Genomic DNA, 23,813 nt, shown 5'->3' with positions numbered 1-23,813 from the left:
TGCTACATATAAGCAAAGGCTGTTAAATGAGGGCTTTGAAATAAAGAGAAATTTAAAAGTTCATTCTTATTTTAATGCTTTTACTTTTGGACTGTTTTTACCAACAATACTATTGACATCGAATATGTGGGATTTTTTCCCCCCACACCAACCAATTCTCCAACTCTTTGGACACCATCTAGATGTCCTACAATTCAGTTCAATTCTGATACTACCTACCTGGATTATCACAGATCCCACAGGTTAAGAGCTCATTTCACCAGTCACAAGTCACACATTGCCGCCCATACTGACTAACTTGCTATAAGCTGGGGGTTTCCATGACCCTCTCCTCAGGTTTGATAATTTTCTAGAAGGGCTCTCAGAACTCAAGGAAACAGTTTACTTACTCTTAGCAGCTTATTAAAGGACACAACTCAGGAACAGCCAAATAGAAGAGATGCACAGGGCAAGGTAACAAAGTATTGGAGGGGGACCCAAATACAGGAGATGAAATTATTTGCCACAGAAATTCTGGGGATAATTTTCAACAGAATATACCTCAACAGTTTCCAAATCCAGGTCGCAATAAAATCATCAAAAGAACTTAAAAAAAAAATGTCCTAACTCTAAGAGATTAGGGCCATAAGGAGTAGTGTAATAAAGTCCCCCAGATGCTTCTAATATACATCTAGAGTAGCAAACCATTGTTTTATGAGGATTTTTTAATACTTGTACATTTTATAAATCAAGACTAAATTTTGAGGCCAGGTGCCATGGCTCACGTCTGTAGTTGCAGCACTTTGGGAGGCTGAGGTGGGAGGATGGCTTGAGACCAGGAGTTCAAGACCAGCCTGGGAAACATAGAAGACCCTGCCTCTACAATAAATAAATTTTTAAAAGAAAAAGAAAAAAATAACTAAATTTTGAGGGCAAAAATATGCTTTCCTAGCCTGGGTAAAGTTCCAAAGAGTCTACTCTGCCAGAACAGAAGGCTAGTACTATTCAGAATAATCTAATTCAAATGACAATCATACAAACATTCATGTTACAGTTCTACACAGCTTCCACGTAAAAAAAAAAAAATCACCCCACATTATCAGGCAGACAACATGTACACCAAGAAATATTTCTCTAATTCCTAGTATTTCAAGTAGTGTAGAAAAGTTTACATTTTAGAAAGATTATTGTGATTTAATTTGTAAAACATAAAAGAAAATTTGAAGTATTTCACTAGGATCATCATGGTAATCTTCAATTACTACTAATATTTCTACATATTAAAAAAAAAAGCCAAGCTTGCTGAATACTAAATAAAATATTCACAATTTGTTTTATTTAAGTTTAACCAACCCAACAAAAAAGAAACCATAGTTGAAATATAATTCCTATTGAATTTCATTTTAAACATTTAAAAGCAAGAATAATCTTACTGTTCTAGAATCCGAGAATGGATTATATTCGTCAAGTCCTGGTGGAACATTTCTTGTCACTTGTGTAACTGATGGATCCTAGAATAAAATTCAAAGGAGAAAAAAAAGATGACTTATCCTTTAAAAAAAAAATTTTGATATTTACATACCATTTGCTTTTCTATACTTGTGGTCACCCAGCAAAGCTATCAGAGGAAAATAAAAGAAGATTCTCAGATTTACTGTCTCATTTCAACAATGGTGAAATTTAAACCCATACAACCTTCACATTCTCAAAGGAAAACAAAAACTGAGCGAGATTCACATCAGCTGCAAGCTATTACATCAAGATAAAAAGTAAACCACCCCTTAATAGCTGTGTGAAACTGACTACACAAGAGCATCTTAACAAATCTCAGGCAGACCCACCATCATTTCCTTTGGCCTCAACAAAGAATTCATGTTCCCCCTTTTTATAACATTTTCAATTTCTCCCACTGAAGATTTCATACTACATTACAAATCAATGTCATATACAGCCAACATCTAGAGCATTCAATATTAAATACCTCTTACTTGTTTTATTCTACTCCAATATCTCTACTTTACTGTAGTTTATTTCACCACATGATCATAGACTGTCTTCCCTTTTCCCAGTATAACACATGATCACACCATTCCAGCTTTTCAAATCTTTTAATATTAGACTTTCATAAAAATAACCAAATCACACGGTGAGAGGGAAAAATGGCAGACAGGAGGCAATACTAACTTACAGCTCCACTCAATGGACAGAGCATCACATGGAGACCTACATCACGCATCCTCGCTCCAAAAACTATGCAGGAACATACCAGGAAAGCCAAGAGAATCCAGACCCTTTGAAGAAGATGGATTGCTGCTGCAGGCTCCTAAGACAGCCAAGGAACTCCGAAGACAAAGGACACAATCTCTTGGGAGCTCTATGGTCCTGCCCATCGCCTGTTCTTCCTCCTACTACTGCAGCTAATGTGCTCTTTAAAGTGCCACCTCCTGGCTGGAGGCCAATGAACATAAAACCAGCATTCTTAAAAATACAACCAAGGACCCTCAGAGTCCACTTCACTCTGCTGCTACCTCCATGGAAGCAGGTGCTGGTATCCACGGCTGACAGACCTGAAGATGGATCACATCACAGGACTCTTTGCAGACAGTCCCCAGTACCATCCCAGAGCCCAGTAGCTCCACTGGGCTAGATCCAGAAGAGAAATAACAATTACTGTAGTTCAGCTCTCAGGATGACCCATCCCTATAGGAAAGCAGGGAGCACATCAAGAGAGCACCCCGTGTGACAAAAGATACTGAACAGCAGCCCTTGAGTTCCAGATCTTCCCTCCAATATAGTCTACCAAAATGAGAAGGAACCAAAAAAAACAATTCCAGTAACATGACAAAACAAGGTTCTTCAACACCCCGAAAAGATCACACTAACTTACCAGCAATGAATCCAAACCAACACAAAACCTCTAACATGCCAGAAAAAAAATTCAGGTCAACTTTTAAACCGATCAAGGCAGCACCAGAGAAAGGTAAAGTCGAACTTAAAGAATTTTTTTAAAAAAATGAATACAGGATACGAATGGAAAACTTTTCAGTGAAATAGCATAAATAAAAAACAATCTCAACTTCTGGAAACCAAGGACACACTTAGAGAAATGAAAAATGTACTGGAAAGTCTCAGCAATAAAATTGAACTAGTAGAAGAAAGAACTTCAGAGCTCAAAGACAAGGCTTTCGAATCAACCCAATCCAACAAAGACAAAGAAAAAAGAATTTTGAAAAATGAAAAAAGCCTCCAAGAAGTTTGGGATTATGTTTAACAACCAAATCTAAGAATAATTGTTCTTGAGGAAGAAGAGAAATCTAAAAGTTTGGAAAACATATTTGAGAGAATAATTGAGGAGAACTTCTCCGACCTTGCTAGAGTTCTAGACATCTAAATACAAGAAGCTCAAAGAACACCTGGGAAATTCATCATAAAAAGATCATCACCTAGGCACAGTCATCAGGTTGTCTAAAGTCAAGACAAAGGAAAGAATCTAAAGAGCTGTGAGGCAAAAGCATCAGGTAACCTATAAAGAAAAATCTATCAGATCAACAGCAGGTTTCTCAGCAGAAATCCTACAAGCTAGAAGAGCTGAAGTCCTACGTTTAATCTCCTTAAATAAAACAATTATCAGCCAAGAATTCTGTATCCTGCAAAACTAAGCTTTATAAATGAACAATACAGACTTTTTCAGACAAACGCTGAGAGAATATGAAAACGAGCTCTAAATCTTGAAACAAATCCTCAAAATACACCAAAATAAAATCTCCTTAAAGCATAAATCTCACAGCCCCTATAAAACACCACCACAACGGGAAAAAAAAAAAAAAGAAGAAAAAGGTATTCAGGCAACAAATAGGACAATGAATAGAACAGTACCTCACATCTCAATAACATTGTTTGTAAATGGCTTAAATGCTCCACTTAAAGGATACAGAATGGCAGAATGGATAAGAATTTACCAACTATCTGCTGTCTTCAAGAGACTCACCTGACACGTAAGCACTCACATAAACTTAAGGTAAAGGACTAGAAAAAGATATTTCATGCAAATGGACACCAAAAGCAAGAGTAGTTTTTATATCAGACAAAACAGACTTTAAAGCAACAGTACTTACAAAAGACAAAGAGGGACATTATACAATGATAAAAGGAATAGTGCAACAGGAAAATATCAAAATCCTAAATACATATGCACCTAACACTGGAGCTCCCAAATTTATAAAACAATTACTACTAGACCTATGAAATGAGATTGACAGCAACACAATAATAGTGGGGGACTTCAGTACTCTACTGACAGCACTAGACAAGTCATCAAGACAAAAAGTCAACAAAGAAACAATGGACTTAAACTATACCCTAGGACAACTGGACTTAACATTTACAGAATATTCTACCCAACAACTGCAGAATATACATTGTCTTCATCAGCACATGGAACATTCCCCAAGACAGGCCACATCATAGGGCACAAAACAAGTCTCAACAAATACAAGGAAATCAAAATTATATCAAGTATTCTTTCAGATCACAGTGGAATAAAATTGGAAATCAACTCCAAAAGGAACCCTTGAAACCATAAAAATACATGGAAATTAAATAACCTGCTCCTGAATGATGATTGGGTCAACATTAAAATCAAGATGGGAATTTAAAAAGTATTTTAACTGAACAATAATAGTGACACAACCTATCAAAACCTCTGGGAAACAGCAAAAGTGGTGCTAAAAGGAAAGTGTATAGTATTAAATGCTTACATCAAAAAGTCTGAAAGAGCACAGACAGACAATCTAAGGTCACACCTCAAGGAAACAGAGAAACAAGAACAAACCAAACCCAAACCCAAAAGAAGAAGTAACCAAGATCAGAACAGAACTAAATGAAATAGAAACAAACAAACACAAAAGATAAAAGAAACAAAAAGTTGGTTTTTTGAAATGAGAAATAGACCATTAGCAAGATTAACCAAGAAAAAAAGAGAGAAGATCCAAATAAGCATAATTAGAAATGAAGCAGGAGATATTACAACCAATACCACAGAAATACAAAGATTATTCAAGGCTACTACGAACACCATTACACAAATAAACTAGAAAACCTAGAGGAGATGGATAAATTCCTGGAAATATACAACCCTTGTAGACTAAACTAGGAAGAAATACAAACTCTGAACAGACTAGTAACAAGCAGTGAGACTGAAGTGGTGATTTAAAAGTTACCAACAAAAAAAAGTCCATGGTCAGATGGATTCACAGCTGAATTCCATCAGATATTCAAAGAAGAATTGGTATCAATCCTAATGACACTATCACAAAAGAGAAAGAGGGAATCCCCCCAAATCATTCTATGAAGCCAACATCACCCTAATACCAAAACCAGGAAAGGACATAACAAAAAAAAAAACTACAGGCCAACATCCCTGATGAACAGAGATGCAAAAATCCTCAACCAAATACTAGTTAACCAAATCCAACAGCATATCAAAACGATAATCCACCATAATCAAGTGATTTCATAAGAGGGATGCAGGCATGGCTTAACATCCACAAATCAATAAATGTGATACACCACATAAACAGAATTAAAAACAAGAATCACCTGATCATCTCAATAGACGTAGAAAAAGCATTTGACAAAATCCAATATCCCTTTATGAAAAAGCCTCAGCAAAATCGGCATAAAAGGGACATACCTTAAGGTAATAAAAGCCATCTATGACAAACCCACAGCCAACATTATACTGAATGGGGAAAAGTTGAAAGCATTCCCCTTACGAACTGGAACAAGACAAGGATGCCAACTTTCACCACTTCTATTCTACACAGTACTGGAAGTCCTAGCCAGAGGAACCAGACAAGAAAAAGAAATAAAGGCATCCAAATTGGTAAAGAGGAAGTCGAACTATTGCTATTTGCTGATGATATGATTGTATACGTAGAAAACCCTAAAAATTCATCCAAAAAGCTCCTAAAACTGGTAAATGAATTCAGCAAAGTTTCAGGAAACTGAAACATTTGTGTACAACACTAATGTACATACTTCAGCAGCCATGCTATATACCAACAGCAACCAATCTGAGAATCAAATCAAGAACTCCACACCTTTTACAATAGCTGCAAAAAAAAATACTTAGGAATATACCTAACCAAGGAGGTGAAAGACCTCTACAAGGAAAAGTACAGAACACTGCTGAAAGAAATCACAGATGACACAAAGAAATGAAAACACATCCCATGCCTTGGATGGGTAAACCACATTGTGAAATGACCATACTGCCAAAAGCAATCTACAAATTCAATGCAATTAACATCAAAATACCATCATCATTCTTCACAGAACTAGAAAAACAATCCTGAAATTCATACAGAACCAAAAAAGAGCCCACATAGCCAAAGCAAGTCTAAGTAAAAAGGACAAATCTGGAGGCATTACATTACCGGACTTCAAACTATACCATAAGGCCATAGTCACCAAAAGAGCATGGTACTGGTATAAAAATAGGCACACAGACCAATGGAACGGAATAGAGAACCCAAATACTTACTGTCAGCTGATCTTCAACAATGCAAACAAAAACATAAGGTGGAGAAAGGACACCCTATTCAACAAATGGTGCTGGGATCATTGGCAAGCCACACGTAGAGAAGAATGAAACTGGACCCTCATCTCTCACCTTATACAAAAATCAACTCAAGATGGATCAAAGACTTAAATCTAAGACCTGAAATCATAAAAATTCTAGAACATAACATTGAAAAAATCTTTCTTGACATTGGCTTAGGCAGAGACTTTATGACCAAGAACCCAAAAGCAAACACAACAACAAAAAAGGATAACAGATGGGACTTAATTAAACTAAAAAGCTTGTGCATAGCAAAAGAAATAATCAGGAAACAGACAACCCACAGAGTAGGAGAAAATCTTCACAATCTATGCATTTGACAAAGGACTAATACCTAGAGTCTACAAGGAACTCAAACAAATCAGCAAGAAAAAAACAAACAATCCCATCAAAAAGTAGGCTAAGGACACGAATAGACAATTCTTAAAAGAAGATGTACAAAAGGCCCACAAACATGAAAAAATGCTCAACAATCACTAATTATCAGAGAAATGCAAAGCAAAACCACAATGTGATACCAACTTAGTCCTGAAAAAATGGCCATAATCAAAAAATAACAGAAGTTGGTGTGGATGTGGTAAAAAGGGAACACTTTCACACTGTTAGTGAAAATGTAAACTAGTACAAACACTAAGGAAAACAGTGTGGAAATTCCTTAAAGAACTAAAAGCAGATCTACCCTTTGATCCAGCAATCCCACTCCTGGGTATCAATCCAAAGGAAAAGAAGTCATTATACGAAAAAGATATTTACACATGCATGTTTATAGCAGCACAATTTGCAACTGCAGAACCAGCCTAAATTCCTATCAATCAATGAGTGAATTAAGAAAATGTGGCATATATATATTTATACCATGGAATACTACTCAGTCGTGAAAAGGAATGAAATAGTGGCATTTACAGCAATCTGGATGGAATTGGAGATATTACTCTAAGTGAAGTAACTGAGGACTGGAAAACCAAACACTGTATGTTCTCACAAGTAGGAGCTAAGTTATGAGTACACAAAGGCATAAGAATGATACAATGAACTTCGGGGACCCATGGAAAATGGTGGGAGTGGGGTGAAGGATAAAAGACTTCACACTGGGTGCAGTGTACACTGCTCGGGTGACAGGTGCACCAAAATCTCAGAAATCACCAGTGAGAAACTTATTCACATAACTAAACACCACCTGTTCCCCAAAAACCTACCGAAATTTTTAAAAAACCTGAATCACAAAATTGTAGTATATGTATGTGTGTGTGTATTAAGTGTGTGTGTATATATATATATAAAATGAACATCTCAACACAACTATGTAATTCATGCGAAAAGCATTTATAATGAACATCTCAGCATAATGAACATCAACAAAAGTCAACTACATAATTCACATGAAAAGCACTTCCCAAACTGTCGTGTAGGCTATCTTCGAATTTCTAGTCTCAAACTTTAGTGTGCATCAAAATCAAATAAGACACAGCGTGTTGCACCCAACCCCCAGAATTTCTCATTCAGTAGGTCTGGGATGGGGTCTGAAAACCTGTACTTCTAACAGGTTCTCAGGTGATACTGCTTCTGCTGGTCTGGAGACCTCTCCTCTCTAGTCTATACTGTACCTTCTCCAATTCACCTTCCTCAAGACAGTCATTCTTTACCTCTCAAAAATGCAAAGCTAATTTTGCCATTCCCTTCCTCCAACCTCTTTCCTCTGTCCTTTATCCATTTCAGATTTTTAAAGGCTCTACACAAACTATAAAACAAAACACAAATTCCTCAAAATGAGATACAAGACTTCTAACCATCTAGCCTGCCTATCTTTCCAGCCTTATAAATTCATATGAGAAAGATCTTTCTCCCTTAACCAAATGAAACAAGCTCCTGAATAAGGAGGCTCAAATTTAGCATAAAGGAAGTAGTAAGGATAAATTAAAAGTATGACACAGACAAAATATAAAGGCTTTAGGCTTGCTCAACAGTAAAATGGGAAGGAGGGAATGAAATCACTTGACTTACTTCCCCAGGGTTCCCCTCCAAAGTTCCCCCAAAAGTGTAAGGACCAAGAAGATTATCAAGAGACAAAGCATGTGTCAATGAGAAAATTGAGAAAACAGAAACATGACATTTTAATCAAAATTTTCAACTTGGCATTGCTAAAGTTAATCTAATTTAGAAATGGGTTTAGGGTCAACAAGCACCTTCATCAAATCCCGATGGTCCAGCTGTAGTCTCAATGCCTACCTTCACCATCATCTACAAAACCAGTAACCAGTGAGTCCTCAAACATCAGTCATACTCTTCCTTTGCATTGCTTCCCCTAGTTGGAATAGTTTCCCCAGCAGGGTCAGCCTAGCAATCTCTTCCTCTTCCTTATAAGCTCATTCTAAATATTACCTCATATGCTAAGCAATGATCTTCTGATACCTTCCCTGTACCCAAGTCTCTCCACTCCAGGCTCAATGCTCCCACAGCACTTATGAGAGCTCCATCAACATCTATTTCTCTGAACGATGATAATCTTCATGCAAGTCTTTTCTCCCCCAATTGGGCTGTGAACTCTTTGAAACAAGAAAGACTTTTTTTTTTTTTTTTTTTGAGATGGAGTCTCGCTGTTGCCCAGGCTGGTGAAGTGCTGTGGCATGATCTCAGCTCACCACAACCTCCACCTCCAGGGTTCAAGCGATTCTTCTGCCTCAGTCTCCCAAGTAGCTGGGATTACAAGCATGCACCACCACGCCTGGCTAATTTTTGTATTTTTAGTAGAGACAGGGTTTCACCATGTTGGCCAGGCAGGCCTCGAACTCCTGGCCTCAAGTGATCCACCTGCCTCGACCTCCCAAAGTGCTGAGATTACAAGCAAGAGCCACTACACCCAGCCTTCAAATGTTTTCATTTTATCTGTTGTGGTGATCTGTGATCAGTGATCTTTTTTTTTTTTCTTAAATCATACACGCCTGGTGATACTCTGTTTCTTCAACGAGTATTACTACCATCCCTGTGGGGAAATACCCAAAGAGTAATTCTTCAAGATAATAGCAGCAGTAGTGACCAATAAATACTTCTTGAAAAAAACTGAGCATAAAGATAGTTCCAAAGTGTAAATAAAAAGATATTTAATGTCATTTATAAGAGAAACACTAATTAAAACTACACTGATGTAATAATCATTTCTCACCTATCAAATTAGCAAAAAAATCTAAAAGTCTGACATACTCTACTGACAAAGCTGTAAGGAAGCAGGGATTCTCATGCATTGCTAATGGGAATAAAGGGTGTTACAACCTTTATGTAGGGCAAGTAGGCAATGCCTAGCAAAATAACATCTGTATTTATCCTTTGACCCACAGTCTCACTTCTAGGAATCTACTCCAAAGAAATATCGGCAAAATTCTATTTATAACCATATGGAAGCACCACACTACTTCATCGACTGGAAGCAACCTAAATATCTATAAATAGAAGATGACTAAACAAACTATGACAATCTACATGATAAAGTACTATGCAGCTGAGTATCATTATGCAGTTGTAAAATGGTATAACGAGATATACAAGTGCTATGGGCCGAGTGAGAAAAGCAAGGTGCAGAGGAGTGTAAACAAACGTTAACCTTTGGTGCAAAAGGGAAGATAAAAATGAATGTGTGTTTATGTTTTTTAAAAGGAAGAATCCAAAAACGAATAAAAATGATTCTCTGTAGGGGAAGGAAAGGAACAATAAAGACAGAGGATAGACTTCGAAGCTAGACTTAATTGTACACTGTTTTATAGCCTTTACTTTGGAAACATGAAAATGTTTTCATAATTACAAAACAAAATTAATTCAAAAAGAAAAAAGGAGGGAGACACAATGTAGGATCAGAAAGATGAATCCTGCTTAGCCAACATTCACGCTATCAACGTCATTCTCTCAGTGCCACAGAAGTACGAGTCCAACTCTCACTTTACAAATAAACACATTCAATTATCTTGAGTGTGCTAAAATTCACCTTAAATACTTTGAAAAGCCAATAAATAAATAAGGTATAACTTAGTCCCAAAGAGACCCAGAATAAAATTATTCTTCCAATTTTCTACTTTCAACTACAGTGACTAAAGTGGACTTGTTTCCTTCTAGATTCTAGAAATTTAATCCAGGCTAGAAGTTAACAGGCAATTTGATAAAATCATTTTCTCAAGTGAACTGAGTTCACTCTCCTAATGCAGTATTAGATGACAAAGCATTAGAGTATGTATACAATATACCAAGAATAACACTAGATTTAGGAAGGTAAAGAACTGATATCTCTGAATTATCACATAATTAATGTTTCAAATTAGCTTTAGCAACTGTAAATAGTGTTGAGGAAGCCATACCCTCTAAACTGGGAGAAGACAACAAAATTGAAAAAGAATTAAGTAACGATCAATGATATTGTAATGCCTATTAAGTATTTAGCACTTACATTTATTTCCAATCCTTGCTATAATCTTTCCTGGTAGACTGTATCGTTCCATTTTTTCAGAGAAAGAAGCTGTGGCCTTAAACAAGGTCAGGAAACTTCCTTAAGGTCAATTAGTGCATGTCTGAGACAAAAATTAAATTAAGACTTCCCAATTCCTAATTCCTTATTAATAATTCCAAAACTGTGGCAGGAAAATGTTATTCTTCTCCAACATAATCAAAATGAAATTATTTCAACTGATAATTTGGTTTCTTCTTTGGCTGTGGTTCTCAAACTTCAGCACGCATTGGGGTCACCTGGAGGGCTTGTTAAATCCAGATTGCTGAGTGTCACTCTGAACGTACCTTGTTTCTGATTCAATAGGTCTAGGATGATGCCTGAGAATTTATATTTCTAATAAGGAAAAGATTCTCAGATAGTCTTATTTTGTTGACTTAGAGGATCATACCAGGCTTCTGTATTTCATTAACTTTTAAGCAGCAAGTAAAGATATTCTTCAGAGTTTAATTTAAATATCAGTGGATCTGACTATGCATAGACATTAGAGTTACATCTTTACATCATTAGTTAAGCCAAGGCTATTCTGTCAGTCCTTTAGTAATGCCACTTAACTTCACAGTGTTACTTCACAGTGTTTACTTCATATTTCACTAAACTATCAAGATGGATATGAAAACAAACTTTTCCAAATGAAGAAAAGTTTACATCTAGCACAATTAGTTTGTATATTTAATACTAGGTTTCTCTACCAAATTCTCCAGAGGAATGAACCTTCTGAACCTTCACTGTATTCCAAATGCTCTCCTATACCATGCATTGAACTGGATATTTCTTGATCACTGCCACATATAACCTGAAAGATTCAACCCGGGAGACAGAGCTTTCACCTGCTGGAAATAAGGAGATTGACTCAATCAACTCATGTGACTAATGAAGCTCAGTCTCCTGTTTACTTTTCTCTGTACATATGTCATTTTTAAGCTAAATAGTAGTCTAATAACATAAAAATCTACATGGATGATTATTATACAGCTATACATTATGTATCCACTTACTATGATAGCTGCTAACACAGGTTTGGGTTTCATGATTAGTATGCAAAACCTTCTATGTCTTGGGTACTTATTCTGTAGTAGAAAAAAGCACTGGTCTAGGAATCAGAAACTGAGCACCTGGCAATGACCAATTCTGTGACATCAAACAAGTCACCTAAACTCTCTCTCGATTTTCTCATCTTTAAAATTAAGGGGAAATTTGATAATCACCCTGGTCAACCATAGTTCAGAAATGTTATGCTACGGATTGCTGGCTGCCTTATTCAAATTACAGTTCCATTACTAAGAAGCAATAAACTTTGAACAAGTCACTTCATATTTCACTGTACCTCAGTTTTTTCATCAGTAAAATGTATCATATAAGTCATGAGTTACTACATGTAAAGTGCTTAATATAGTTCCCATACATAGGAAATACTCAAATAAGTGACAGGTGAGGCTGCTATCATCATTACCACCAACAGTAAGTTAAGGATCAAGCAAAAAAGCTCTCCACCTATGGCTGAGAATTGTAAAAACTATAGCACATCCTAGGTAATGAATAGGACAAAAAACACCCACCGTGTTTCCTTAAAACACCTTCTAAAGAAAGCAACCAGAAGCAGTTCTTTGCCCAATCTTTGCATCATGTGACCCCATTAACTTGGCTACATTTCTAAGAATAAGAAACTGGCCTCTGTGCCAAAGGTAACTATCTTTAGAACTGGACATGAGCAAACCTGGCAGTCCCCAACAGAAGCAACTCGATTCTGGCTAATTGCTAACCAATCCAATTCTATTCCCATTTTTGAGGAGCCTGAATATGAGACATAAAATTGGGAACTATAATAGCAGCAGAAGTTGACAACAGCCACGGTAGAAAGAGTGACGAGTTATAGGAAGGTGGCCAGAAAAGGGAGCACAGAGCAGCAGGTAAAGCATCTGAGGGGAACAGCAATTACTAGAGTTGCCAATGAGTCACCAAAGCAAAAACAGTTACTGTTATTTTAACTGGTGAGGAATGACTTTGTGTTACAGAAGTTTTCACAATGTCCTGCAGATCATCAGAAAGGCCTCAGCCTTTTTTTTCCTTACCTCCCACATCGTCTAGAGGTTAGGGGGGGAAAAGGAGGAAAAAAAGGAAAAGGGAAGCAAAAAAGAGGAGGGAAGGAAAAGCAAGAAGGAAGCCTTTCCGCCAAGGTGGGGGGAAAATCCTCTTCATATCTAAGCTTCATCTCTCCCTACCTTTTCTTAGGATCACCCTGTCAATTATTCTTTTCTCTCATATGTTCAACTGCTTCTTCCCAGCAAGATACCTCACATTTCAAGTATTGATCATCTTTAAAATGCACACAAGCAAAACAAAAAACAAACAAACAAAAAAATCCCTCCTCAGCCCGAGATCAATCTGCCAGTTATTTCTCATGGGTCAACGACAATGACCTCCTTACTGGTCTCCCTCCCTATCCTCTGACCCCATCCCAATCTATTCTTCATAATAAGCCAGAATCAGCTTTTCAAAATACAAACCTTTTCATGTCCTTCTTACAGATATAATTAATGTGAAGTACATATATTTGAGGTCTTTGAAAATTTTAAATACTTGGGAATGGACAATGAAAACTGGTGAAATCATTTGTTGAACAGATTGCAACGATAGGTAAATTCTCACCGTTAAATGACTGCTAAGAACTGGAGACAAACTTTAGACTGGCAATAATAAATGACGTTCTTTTATCACACATATCCTACAGTGTGCAAAAGCCATCTACTGTTGTAGTAATGCATTTTATAGATGTGCTATACACCTGCGCTACCGTAGCCACCAGCCACATGTAGCTCTTAAAATGTAATTAGTTCAACTGAGATGTGCTACAAGTATAAAATACATTAGATTTTCAAATTCAAAAATTTAGCAAAATAATATAAACTATCTCTAATTTTTATATGATTATGTGTTGAAATAAGATTGTTTATATGGAGTGAAATAAAATGTCTTACAATTAAGTTCACTTGGTTTTTCTTTTTTTCTAACATGGCTACTAGAAAATTTTAAATTGCATATGTGGCAGAAATTATATTTCTATTGGACAGTACTGATCCAGGCACTACAACTTATTCAAAACTGGCTCACAGAATAACTTCACTTTCATCCATCTGGACAAATTCAATTATGTTAGCAAAAAGAAATATGACAAACTAGACTTAAATTTCCTCTAAGTTTTTCAAAATTACAAAGGATGACAAGAGACATGATTAGAATCTTTCTAGTCCAGTATTTTTATATAACATAGTAGCAGATTTTCACCATTACTTCCTTCACACTTTTTCATGAGGTATAAGAAGGTAATATTTTGAATGTATTAAACGTTTATAAGAAAATGCACATTTACAGTTCTATCAAGGAAGCCAATGGGAAACTGAAGGCTACAGATTCAAAGAGAGAAAGAAAATTCATCTAGGTTAGCATGATACCAGACTCTTAATTATTTCATGTAATCCTCAGAAGAGCTTTATGACTTGGGTTCTATATCCTTTCTTTCACTGCTGAGAATACTGATTCGGAGATGTTTTAGTAATTTGCCCAAAGTCATATAGCTAATAAGTGACATGGTCAGGATTCAAATCCAAATCTAAATCCAAAGACCAAGTTGTTGCAAGAAAATGCAATAAAGAAAGTAAGTTTATGTTCAAAACTATATTTCCTCAGAAGAAAAAGAGTATCGGGCTGCTCTATAAAACTTAATTAAAATATTCTTCAATAGCTCTGCTTGGTTCAATCAAGTTTATACACTACACTAGACAACTTGATTAAACAAGAAAGGCCTCAAGCTGAGAGGCCCTCCCCTCAGTGAGTTCAATTTTTCCCCTACTTTATAATTCTCAGAGTTACTACAATCATATGAATTTAATAAATACTAAGAAAGTCACTCACCTGGAACAGTGCTACATATTTCTAAATGCCCAATCATTTTTTTAAAAAAGGAACTAGGAAAAGCCATTAAAAACTCTGAACGAGACTCTAAGACAACAATGTATTTAGCAAAACTTTTACAACCATGATATGTGCTTAGTAATCACTAGGAATTATTCAATACATCGTGATTTTGAAAAATTCATATCATGGCAAGGGTCATAACAGTCTTACTCAAATCTAAAAGAGGGCCGGGCGCGGTGGCTCAAGCCTGTAATCCCAGCACTTTGGGAGGCCGAGACGGGCGGATCACGAGGTCAGGAGATCGAGACCATCCTGGCTAACACGGTGAAACCCCGTCTCTACTAAAAAATACAAAAAACTAGCCGGGCGAGGTGGCGGGCGCCTGTAGTCCCAGCTACTCGGGAGGCTGAGCCAGGAGAATGGCGGGAACCCGGCAGGCGGAGCTTGCAGTGAGCTGAGATCCGGCCACAGCACTCCAGCCTGGGCGACAGAGCAAGACTCCGTCTCAAAAAAAAAAAAAAAAATCTAAAAGAGGCTCACTTATTTTTTATAGACTCAAATCAGTCCTTAGTAAATTAGAAACTTAACTAAAGCAATCATGCCCAAGTCAACTTACCTCCTAATTAGGCATCTGAAGGACAGTGCAACTTGGAAGTAAAACAAATCACCTTAAGTTGCACTATCTGTCCACATTAACATTATATGCACCTCCCCCTCAAAAAATAATTTCATTATCGAGTACACTCTATAGATTCTACAGAAATAATTATTTGGAAACAAAACATAATTTGTGAATATAATTTGGCAAAAATTCCCTGCTGATTAATGATATGTGTAATGAACCTAAATAATATAGAAAGCAAGAAATTCTAGTTTCTTAGCCTACAGCCAAAATGACATTGAGAGGGTCTGGTCCTTTCCTTGTTTCATTTTATATTGCCAGGAGTCCTGTTTTTTTTGTTGTTGTTTTTTTTTTTGAGACAGAGTCTCGCTCTGTCGCCCAGGCTGGAGTGCAGTGGGGCGATCTCAGCTCACTTCTAGCTCTGCCGCCCGGGTTCACGCCATCCTCCTGCCTCAGCCTCCCGAGTAGCCAGGACTACAGGCACCCACCACCATGCCCGACTAATTTTTTGTATTTTTAGTAGAGACGGGGTTTCACTGTGTTAGCCAGGATGGTCTTGATCTCCTGACCTCGTGATCCGCCCGCCTTGGCCTCCCAAAGCGTTGGTATTACAGGTGTGAGCCACCGCGCCCAGCCACTAGCAGCACTTTTAAGCAATTGCTATGAGAAATTATTTCTCACAACATTATCCTCACCCTTATTAAAGCAATTCCATGAAACAATTTTAGTCCAAGTCCTGTCATTCCTGAGTAAACTTAGAAAAATTAACCTCTGTGTCTGAATTTCCCTACCTATAAAATGAGAGAAGTGAAGTATAACAACACATATGCCTTCTGCCTCATATTCTGCATTTACGGGAACTGAGGTAAAATAGTTCAGGCCTCATCTTCTCAGGAAGCTCTGTTTCTGCAATATGAAGAACATGCTATTCTTGTTTATTTAGCATCAAAGCATTTATCACACGTTGTATCTCCCAACCAAAGTGTGCATTATTTGACATCAGAAACTTCTCTTTATCTTGTATCCCAAGTAACTATCACGGTGTCTGATTTTTGGGAGTTTCATATACATTACTAAATAACCTACTCTTATTCCATCTTCAACAGTAACAATCTCTTGGACACAATTGAGTTTTGTCCTCTTTAATCTCTAATGTAGTCACAGTAATTATACAAAATTTTAAATAACCATAAAGACCTATTAAACTGGCAAGATCTCCATTTTAAACATAATGGCTGATAAAGACTGAGAATATGTTTTGTTTGTTTTTCAAATTATACCACTAGGTCCACTCAAAGTCGTATTAATCATCTAACCAAAATAATAGAAATTAGATGGTCCACTGGCAAAAGAATTAGATACCAAATGATATCAGATACCACAGAGGTAAAGACAGTCCTGCTAGTCCAAATTTCACATTCTATTTTGTAGCACCATATCTGAGCGATAGGAAGTACATGAAAACACGTTTTGACTGAACCATAGTCAAAAAAAGATAATATGCCTAAAGATAAAGCAGTGGCAAGAAACCAAATTACTTCTTAAAGCAATCAGTAGGGCAAAGCACTGAACATTCAGAGAATATAAACGTGTCTTACATGGATAGTAAATCCTTAAGAAAGACTTAAAAAATAAAGGTGCAATTTTATCCCCACGTGGCAACTTTCCTAGAGCTAGGGATGCTTGTTTGAGTTAGTCAGTCTTGTGGTTTTTTATCGGGTGAAGCAAGCCTAAGGTAAGTAGCATACTGCAAAAATGCAAATTAATGTATTCCCAAAGCTTGGAAGTAGTTAATACATGCTTTTTCTATTTAATATAAACATTTTTAATGGAAATGTTTATAGCTGAATCTCAGGGGAACTTACCCACCACTTAGAGTTGAGTTCATAAGAAAAAGTTCTATAAATTATACGTATTGCAGGCAAACATTTCTGTGTTCTTAGCCTGGTGGTAGGGAGATTAGAGGAAGGAGTAAGTGAAATTTGCAGAGGTCTGTATTCCACTAGTAGAGGGGAGTAGGTAAGAAAGTGGGCTCTGGAACCACACAGCTTAAGGTTTGCTTCTCTACCTCCTAGCTAGGTGACCACAGGCAAATTAATTTTTCTAACTTCAGTATTTAATTGTTGTTGTTGTTGTTGTTATGTTTCTTATATAAATAGTTCCAGGAGTTTTCCTTTTGAATCAGAATAAAGAGGAATATTTTTAAATAACAGATAAAGAAAATAAATAATAATGCAAGATTATCTTTTGTTGCAACATGTAATTATTATTTATTTTACCCCTAAGCTGCCTGTATTTTCTAAAGCAGGCTCTAATTTTTTATTAACTTTCACACTTTTTGGTATTAACAGAAATAGAAACAAAAACAAGACATGCAAATTACTAGTTGCCTTACCAAGCTCAGGGACTTTAGAAGCTATTATATATCATGACTTGAAGTGAGGATAACAGTAAAAAGAACTCCTTTTTATTGTTATGACAAATCACCTTGTGATGTAGGTTTCATATAAATGTTGGAGAGTTGTGCACTTGCTTGGAGATTTTTGAAAAAGATATCTAATGTTCTTTTTTGTATATCTGAGCTATTAGTTTTTAAGGTTATGATTACTTTTCAACATCATGGGAGGCTAGCAGGGGATGAATCCCTGATCTCACAAATGAACCTTCCCCCTCTTTGGGTATATTACTGTGGAGAATGCTTGGGTTTGGTGCTACATACTACGATTCTAAGCACTGGCCTGGGAAGCTTAACCACCATTTAGAATTTGTTTTTAAGAAAAAGTGCCAAATCGTGGTAAAATTACACCTAGTTTACCAACTCCTGGCCATAACTGGCCGATACTCCTGATGCTCTTTTCCCATTACCTACCACTTTAACAGTGCTCTCCATATATCCCAAATTATCATATGAGAATTCTAACCACCACTGGAGGATTTCCACGGATTAAATGGCTGCCATTAGCATGTATATAACTTGGCCATTGCTTATTTCTCTTGAAGAAAGTGGGAACTTACAGTATTTGCCATGTACAGAATGCTTCCAGAATATGCATTGTTTTCACTGTTTGAGAAGCAAAATTCTTTAATAGCTACATATACTAAATTATTTGCATTCAAATGTTTTGTTTTCTTCTATTATCAATCAAATTATAATTATTAATGTATAACTATCACAAATCTCTCCTTCCTAATTTGATTTCAGCAATACTCAAAATGCATAACGCTTTACACTATACCTTATCCTTTGCTTTAAGAGTTTAAGGTGTTTCAATATTTCTGCTTATATGCAAAAATGTATTATGTAATTCAACTGTATTATGTAAAATAAATGGAAGTATTTCTTTTAAGGAAGCATTTACTTTTTTAAAAAAGGAAAAGTATCAAGTTGCTAATACAATGTGTTCATAATTACATTCTAAAACCAAGTGTAAAACCTGCTATTAAATTTGTTTTTAAGCATTAAAGTATGCAAAGACTTAGCAGCAGTTGCAAAAGTAGCTCTAGCAATTTTAGAAGCTGGGCAAGTTAATATATACTCTGAAAACCTGGTGACTACCAGGTATTTGCAAGCCATTTTTGCATGAAATATGAGGGCTTTTTCAGATAAAATACTTCATCTCCTTTGCACGAACACAAATTAAGAATACTGAGATTTTTGACAAGTGTGCCAAGATCATTCAATGGGGAATGAACAATCTTTTCAACAAATGGTGCTGGAACAACCATTATAACCACATGCAAAACAACAAAGTTGACCTTACCTCATACCAAATACAAAAATTAACTCAAAAGGAATCATAGACCTAAATGCAAGAGCTAAAACTATAAAACTCTGAAGAAAACACAGGGATAAACCTTCTTTACCTCAGATTTGGCGAAGGATTCTTAGACGTGACACTAAAATACAAACAACAAAAAAATAGGTAATTTGAACTTAACAAAAGTAAAAGCTTTTGTGCTTCAAAAGATGTTATCAAGAAAGCAGACAACCCAGAAAATGGAGGGGGGGGAAGTCACAAATCACATACTTGACAAAGGTATGTATCCAGGATATATAAAAACTCTTAAAACTCAATAATAAAAAAGACAAATAACCCCATCTAAAAATAGCCAAAGGAATCTGAACAGACATCAAAGAAAACACGCAAATGCCAATAACTAAATGAAAAGATCCTCAACATCGTTAGTTATCAGCAGACTGCAAATCAAAACTACAAGACACCACTTCGCCCCCACTAGGATGACTAGAATAAAAAACAGGTAATAGCAAGTGTTAACGAAGATGCAGAGAAATCTACATACTTATACACTGCAAGCAGGAATACAAAATAGTGCAGCCACTTTGGAAAAGGGTCTGGAAGTTCCTCCATAATTAAACAGAGTTACCATACGACTAAGCAATTCCACTTGTAGGTATATATCCCCAAAAGAATTTAAAACAGGTGATCAAACAAAACACTTGTACAGGAATGTTTATAGACACATTACCTGTAATAGCCAAAAAACAGAAACAACTTAAGTGTCCAGCAACTGATAAAGTAACATTACTAATTCTGAAAAGCACCCAAAGCCAAATGCCAAGGAGAAGGGGATTACTGGATTGCTCTCTGGGTATAGATCTGCAAGGCTTCTGCACAGAAAGGAGAACAGGGGCTTCAACACTAGTCTACTATATGAAGTCAAAAGCTGCAGGACATTACAGACTGCCTCAGTAGGAACAAGGGAACTGAAATGAAAGTTGTAAGAAGACTTGTTACAAGGTTAAATCTAACCAAACTCCATGTCACCTTTTTATATCCTACACCTGGTGAAAGTAGGGAAATTATCCCTTGTGATTTAAAAACATCTTACAATATTTGCAAATGTATTACTCCGCTATACCACCAAAAACTGTAGGTCTAAATACAGGCTTAACTCTATCATAGTTTTGGCAAGAAAATGTTACTTTACACTTACTGTTTAGCAATTCTCGTTGAAACAGACAGACTCAGTCAGGTCACCCCAAATGCTGGGAGCAGGAAAATATTTTAAAGATACATACAGAAAGAAGAATGCCAGGTTTCACAGAGATTGAAATTCTTCATGACATGGCACATCCCTTGTAGTTAAAAAGCAGCTCTAATGAGGGACAGGAATTCTTGAAAATGGCCTTCAAAAGCCTAGTGAGATGACTGCTATTCCACTGCTTTCGACAAGTACCTTTGTTAAGATCAGCCAGCTGAGGCCAGGGTGGCAAGGGTCACATCCTAGAGGACATCATCACAAATGTGTAAGCTACCATGAGGGCTGCTCCCTCAGCAGAAGCTGAGGCTCAGAGTATAGCTGGTCTCTGAACATAAAGCATCCTCTCTAGCTGAAATGATCACACTCAAGTCCAATATCCAATACAGTCGATATATTAGAACACAGAAAATGCAGGAATACCTAGTTTCAATGTACTTCATAGATACTGCCTTTTTTAAAAAAATAAATTGAAGGTTTGTGGCAACCCTGCATCAAGCAAGTCTTGCAGCACCGTCTTCCCAACAACAGATGTGCTCACTTCACGTCTCTAGTGTCACACTATGGTAATACTCGCAATATTTCAAACTTTTTCATTATCATTATGTCTGCTATGGTGATCTGTGATCAGTGATACTTGTTGTTACTATTTGTAATTGTCTTGGGGTGCCACAAACCATGCCTATAATACTGCAAACTTGATAAATGTTGTGTGTCCTGGCCGGGCACGATGGCTCACGCTTGTAATCCCAGCACTTTGGGAGGCCATGGTGGCTGGATCACCTGAGGTCAGGAGTTCAAGACCAGCCTGGCCAACATGATGAAACCCCATCTCTACTAAAAATACAAAAATTAACCGGGTGTGGTGGTGCATACCTATAGTCCCAGCTACTCAGGAGGCTAAGGCAGGAAAATCGCTTGAATCTGCGAGGCAGAGGTTGCAACGAGCCGAGCTCATGCCACTGCACTCCAGCCTTGGAGACAAGAGTCTCAAAAAAAAAAAAAAAAAAAAAAAATTGTGTGTCCTGACTATTTCACCAACCAGCTGTTCCCCTCTGTCCCTCTTCTTGGGTCTCCCCATTCCCTGAGACATAACAATGTTGAAATTAGGCCAATTAACAACCCTACAATGGCCTCTAAGTGTCCGAGTGAAAGGAAGAGTCATGCAACTCTCATTTTTAAATCAAAATGTAGAAATGATTAAGTTCAGTAAGGAAGACAAGCTGCAAGCCAAGATAGGCCAAAGCTAGGTGTCTTTGGGCCAAAGAGTTGTGAATGCAAAAGAAAAGTTCTCGAAGAAAATTAAAAGTGCTACTCCAGTAAACACACAAATGATAAGAAAACGAAACAGCCTTCTTGTAGTATGAAGCAAGGTTGAGCAGTCTGGATAGAAGATTAACCACAACATTCCCCTAAACCAAAGCCTAATCCAGACCAAGACCCTAACTCTCTTCAACTCTATGAAAGCTCGGAGAGGTGGAAGCCAGCAGAGGTTGGTTACGAGGTTTAAGGAAAGAAGCTGTCTCCATAACATAAAAGTGCAAGGTGCAGTGGCACGATCTCAGCTCACTACAACCTCCACCTCGCTGGTTCAAGCAATTCTCCTGCAGAGTCTCCCGAGTAGCTGGGACTACAGGCACCTGCCATCACACCCAGCTAATTTTTTGTATTTTTAGTAGAGACAGGGTTTCACCATGTTGGCCAGGCTGGTCTCAAACTCCTGACCTCAGGTGAACTACCTGCTTCGACCTCTCAAAGTGCTGGGATTACAGGCCTGAGCCACCACGCCCAGCCTAAACAACTGATTTTCAAAAGGAGGTAAAACAGTCTTATATTGGAAGAAGATGCCATCTAAGACTTTCTGAGCTAGAGGCAGGACACGTCAATGCCTGGCTCCAAAGCTTCAAAGGACAGGTTTACTCCCTTGTCAGGGGAAAATGCAGCTGGTGACTCTAAGTTGAAGCCAATGTTCATGTACCACTCCAAAAATCCTAAGGCCCTTAAGAATTATGTTAAATCTACTTTGCCTGTGCTTTAGAAATGGAACTACAAAGCTTGGATGAGAGCACATTCGTTTACAGCATGGTATATTGAATATTTTAAGCCCACTAAAATTAAACAGATAAGGAGTTGCTTCTTATGGATGAGCAAAGAAAGTGTTTTCTTGAGATGTAATCTACTCCTGGTGTTAAATCTATAAATTACACCTTGGGCAGTATGGCCATTTTCAAGATACTGATTCTTACTATCCACGAGCATGGAATGTTCTTCCATTTGTTTGTGTCCTCTCTGATTTCATTGAGCAGTGGTTTGTAGTTCTCCTTGAAGAGGTCCTTCACATCCCTTTTAAGTTGAATTCCAAGGTATTTTATTCTCTTTGTAGCAATTGTGAATGGGAGTTCACTCATGATTTGGCTCTGTTTGTGTTATTGGTGTATAGGAATGTTTGTGATTTTTGCACACTGATTTTGTATCCTGAGACTTTGCTGAAGTTGCTTATCAGCTTAAGGAGATGTTGCAAGGATCTAGAACTAGAAATACCATTTGACCCAGCCATTCCATTACTGGGTATATACCCAAAGGATTATAAATCATGCTACTATAAAGACACATGCACACGTATGTTTATTGCGGCACTATTCACAATAGCAAAGACTTGGAACAAAACCAAATGTCTGTCGATGATAGACTGGATTAAGAAAATGTGGCACATATACACCAAGGAATACTATGCAGCCATAAAAAAGGATGAGTTCATGTCCTTTGCAGGGACATGGATGAAGCTAGAAACCATCATTCTGTGCAAACTATCGCAAGGACAGAAAAACAAACACTGCATGTTCTCACTCACAGGTGGGAATTGAACAATGAGAACACTTGGACACAGGGTGGGGAACATCACACGCCAGGGCCTGTCGTGGGGTGGGGGAGGGGAGGGATAGCATCAGGAGGAATACCTCATGTAAATGACGAGTTAATGGGTGCAGGACACCAACATGGCACATGTATACATAAGCAACAAACCTGAACATTGTGCACATGTACCCTAGAACTTAAAGTATAATAATAATTTTTTTAAAAAAAGAAAGAAATCTACTCCCGGTGAAGATGCTTGTGAATATTGTTGAAATGACAGCAAACAATTGAGAACAGCACATAAAATTAGTTGATAAAGCAGTGGCAGGGTT

General features: G+C 37.2%; 1 protein-coding gene across 1 annotated transcript in view; it reads right to left on the bottom strand.

Annotated features, from left to right (window-relative positions):
- The window catches only part of SCAMP1 (secretory carrier membrane protein 1), a 129,033-nt gene that overhangs the window by 96,475 nt on the left and 8,745 nt on the right, over nucleotides 1-23,813 (bottom strand). Inside the window, exon 2 of the mRNA XM_003899850.5 lies at nucleotides 1,413-1,490. Within this exon, the coding sequence (XP_003899899.1) occupies nucleotides 1,413-1,490 (78 nt within the window). The remainder of the gene's footprint in view (nucleotides 1-1,412; nucleotides 1,491-23,813) is intronic.

This window comes from Papio anubis, chromosome 5, assembly GCF_008728515.1.
Source record: "Papio anubis isolate 15944 chromosome 5, Panubis1.0, whole genome shotgun sequence".
In the NCBI taxonomy this organism is placed as follows: Eukaryota; Metazoa; Chordata; class Mammalia; order Primates; family Cercopithecidae; genus Papio; species Papio anubis.
The sequence above is the reverse complement of the archived record's forward strand: the minus strand, read 5'-3'. Positions and strand labels throughout refer to the sequence as shown.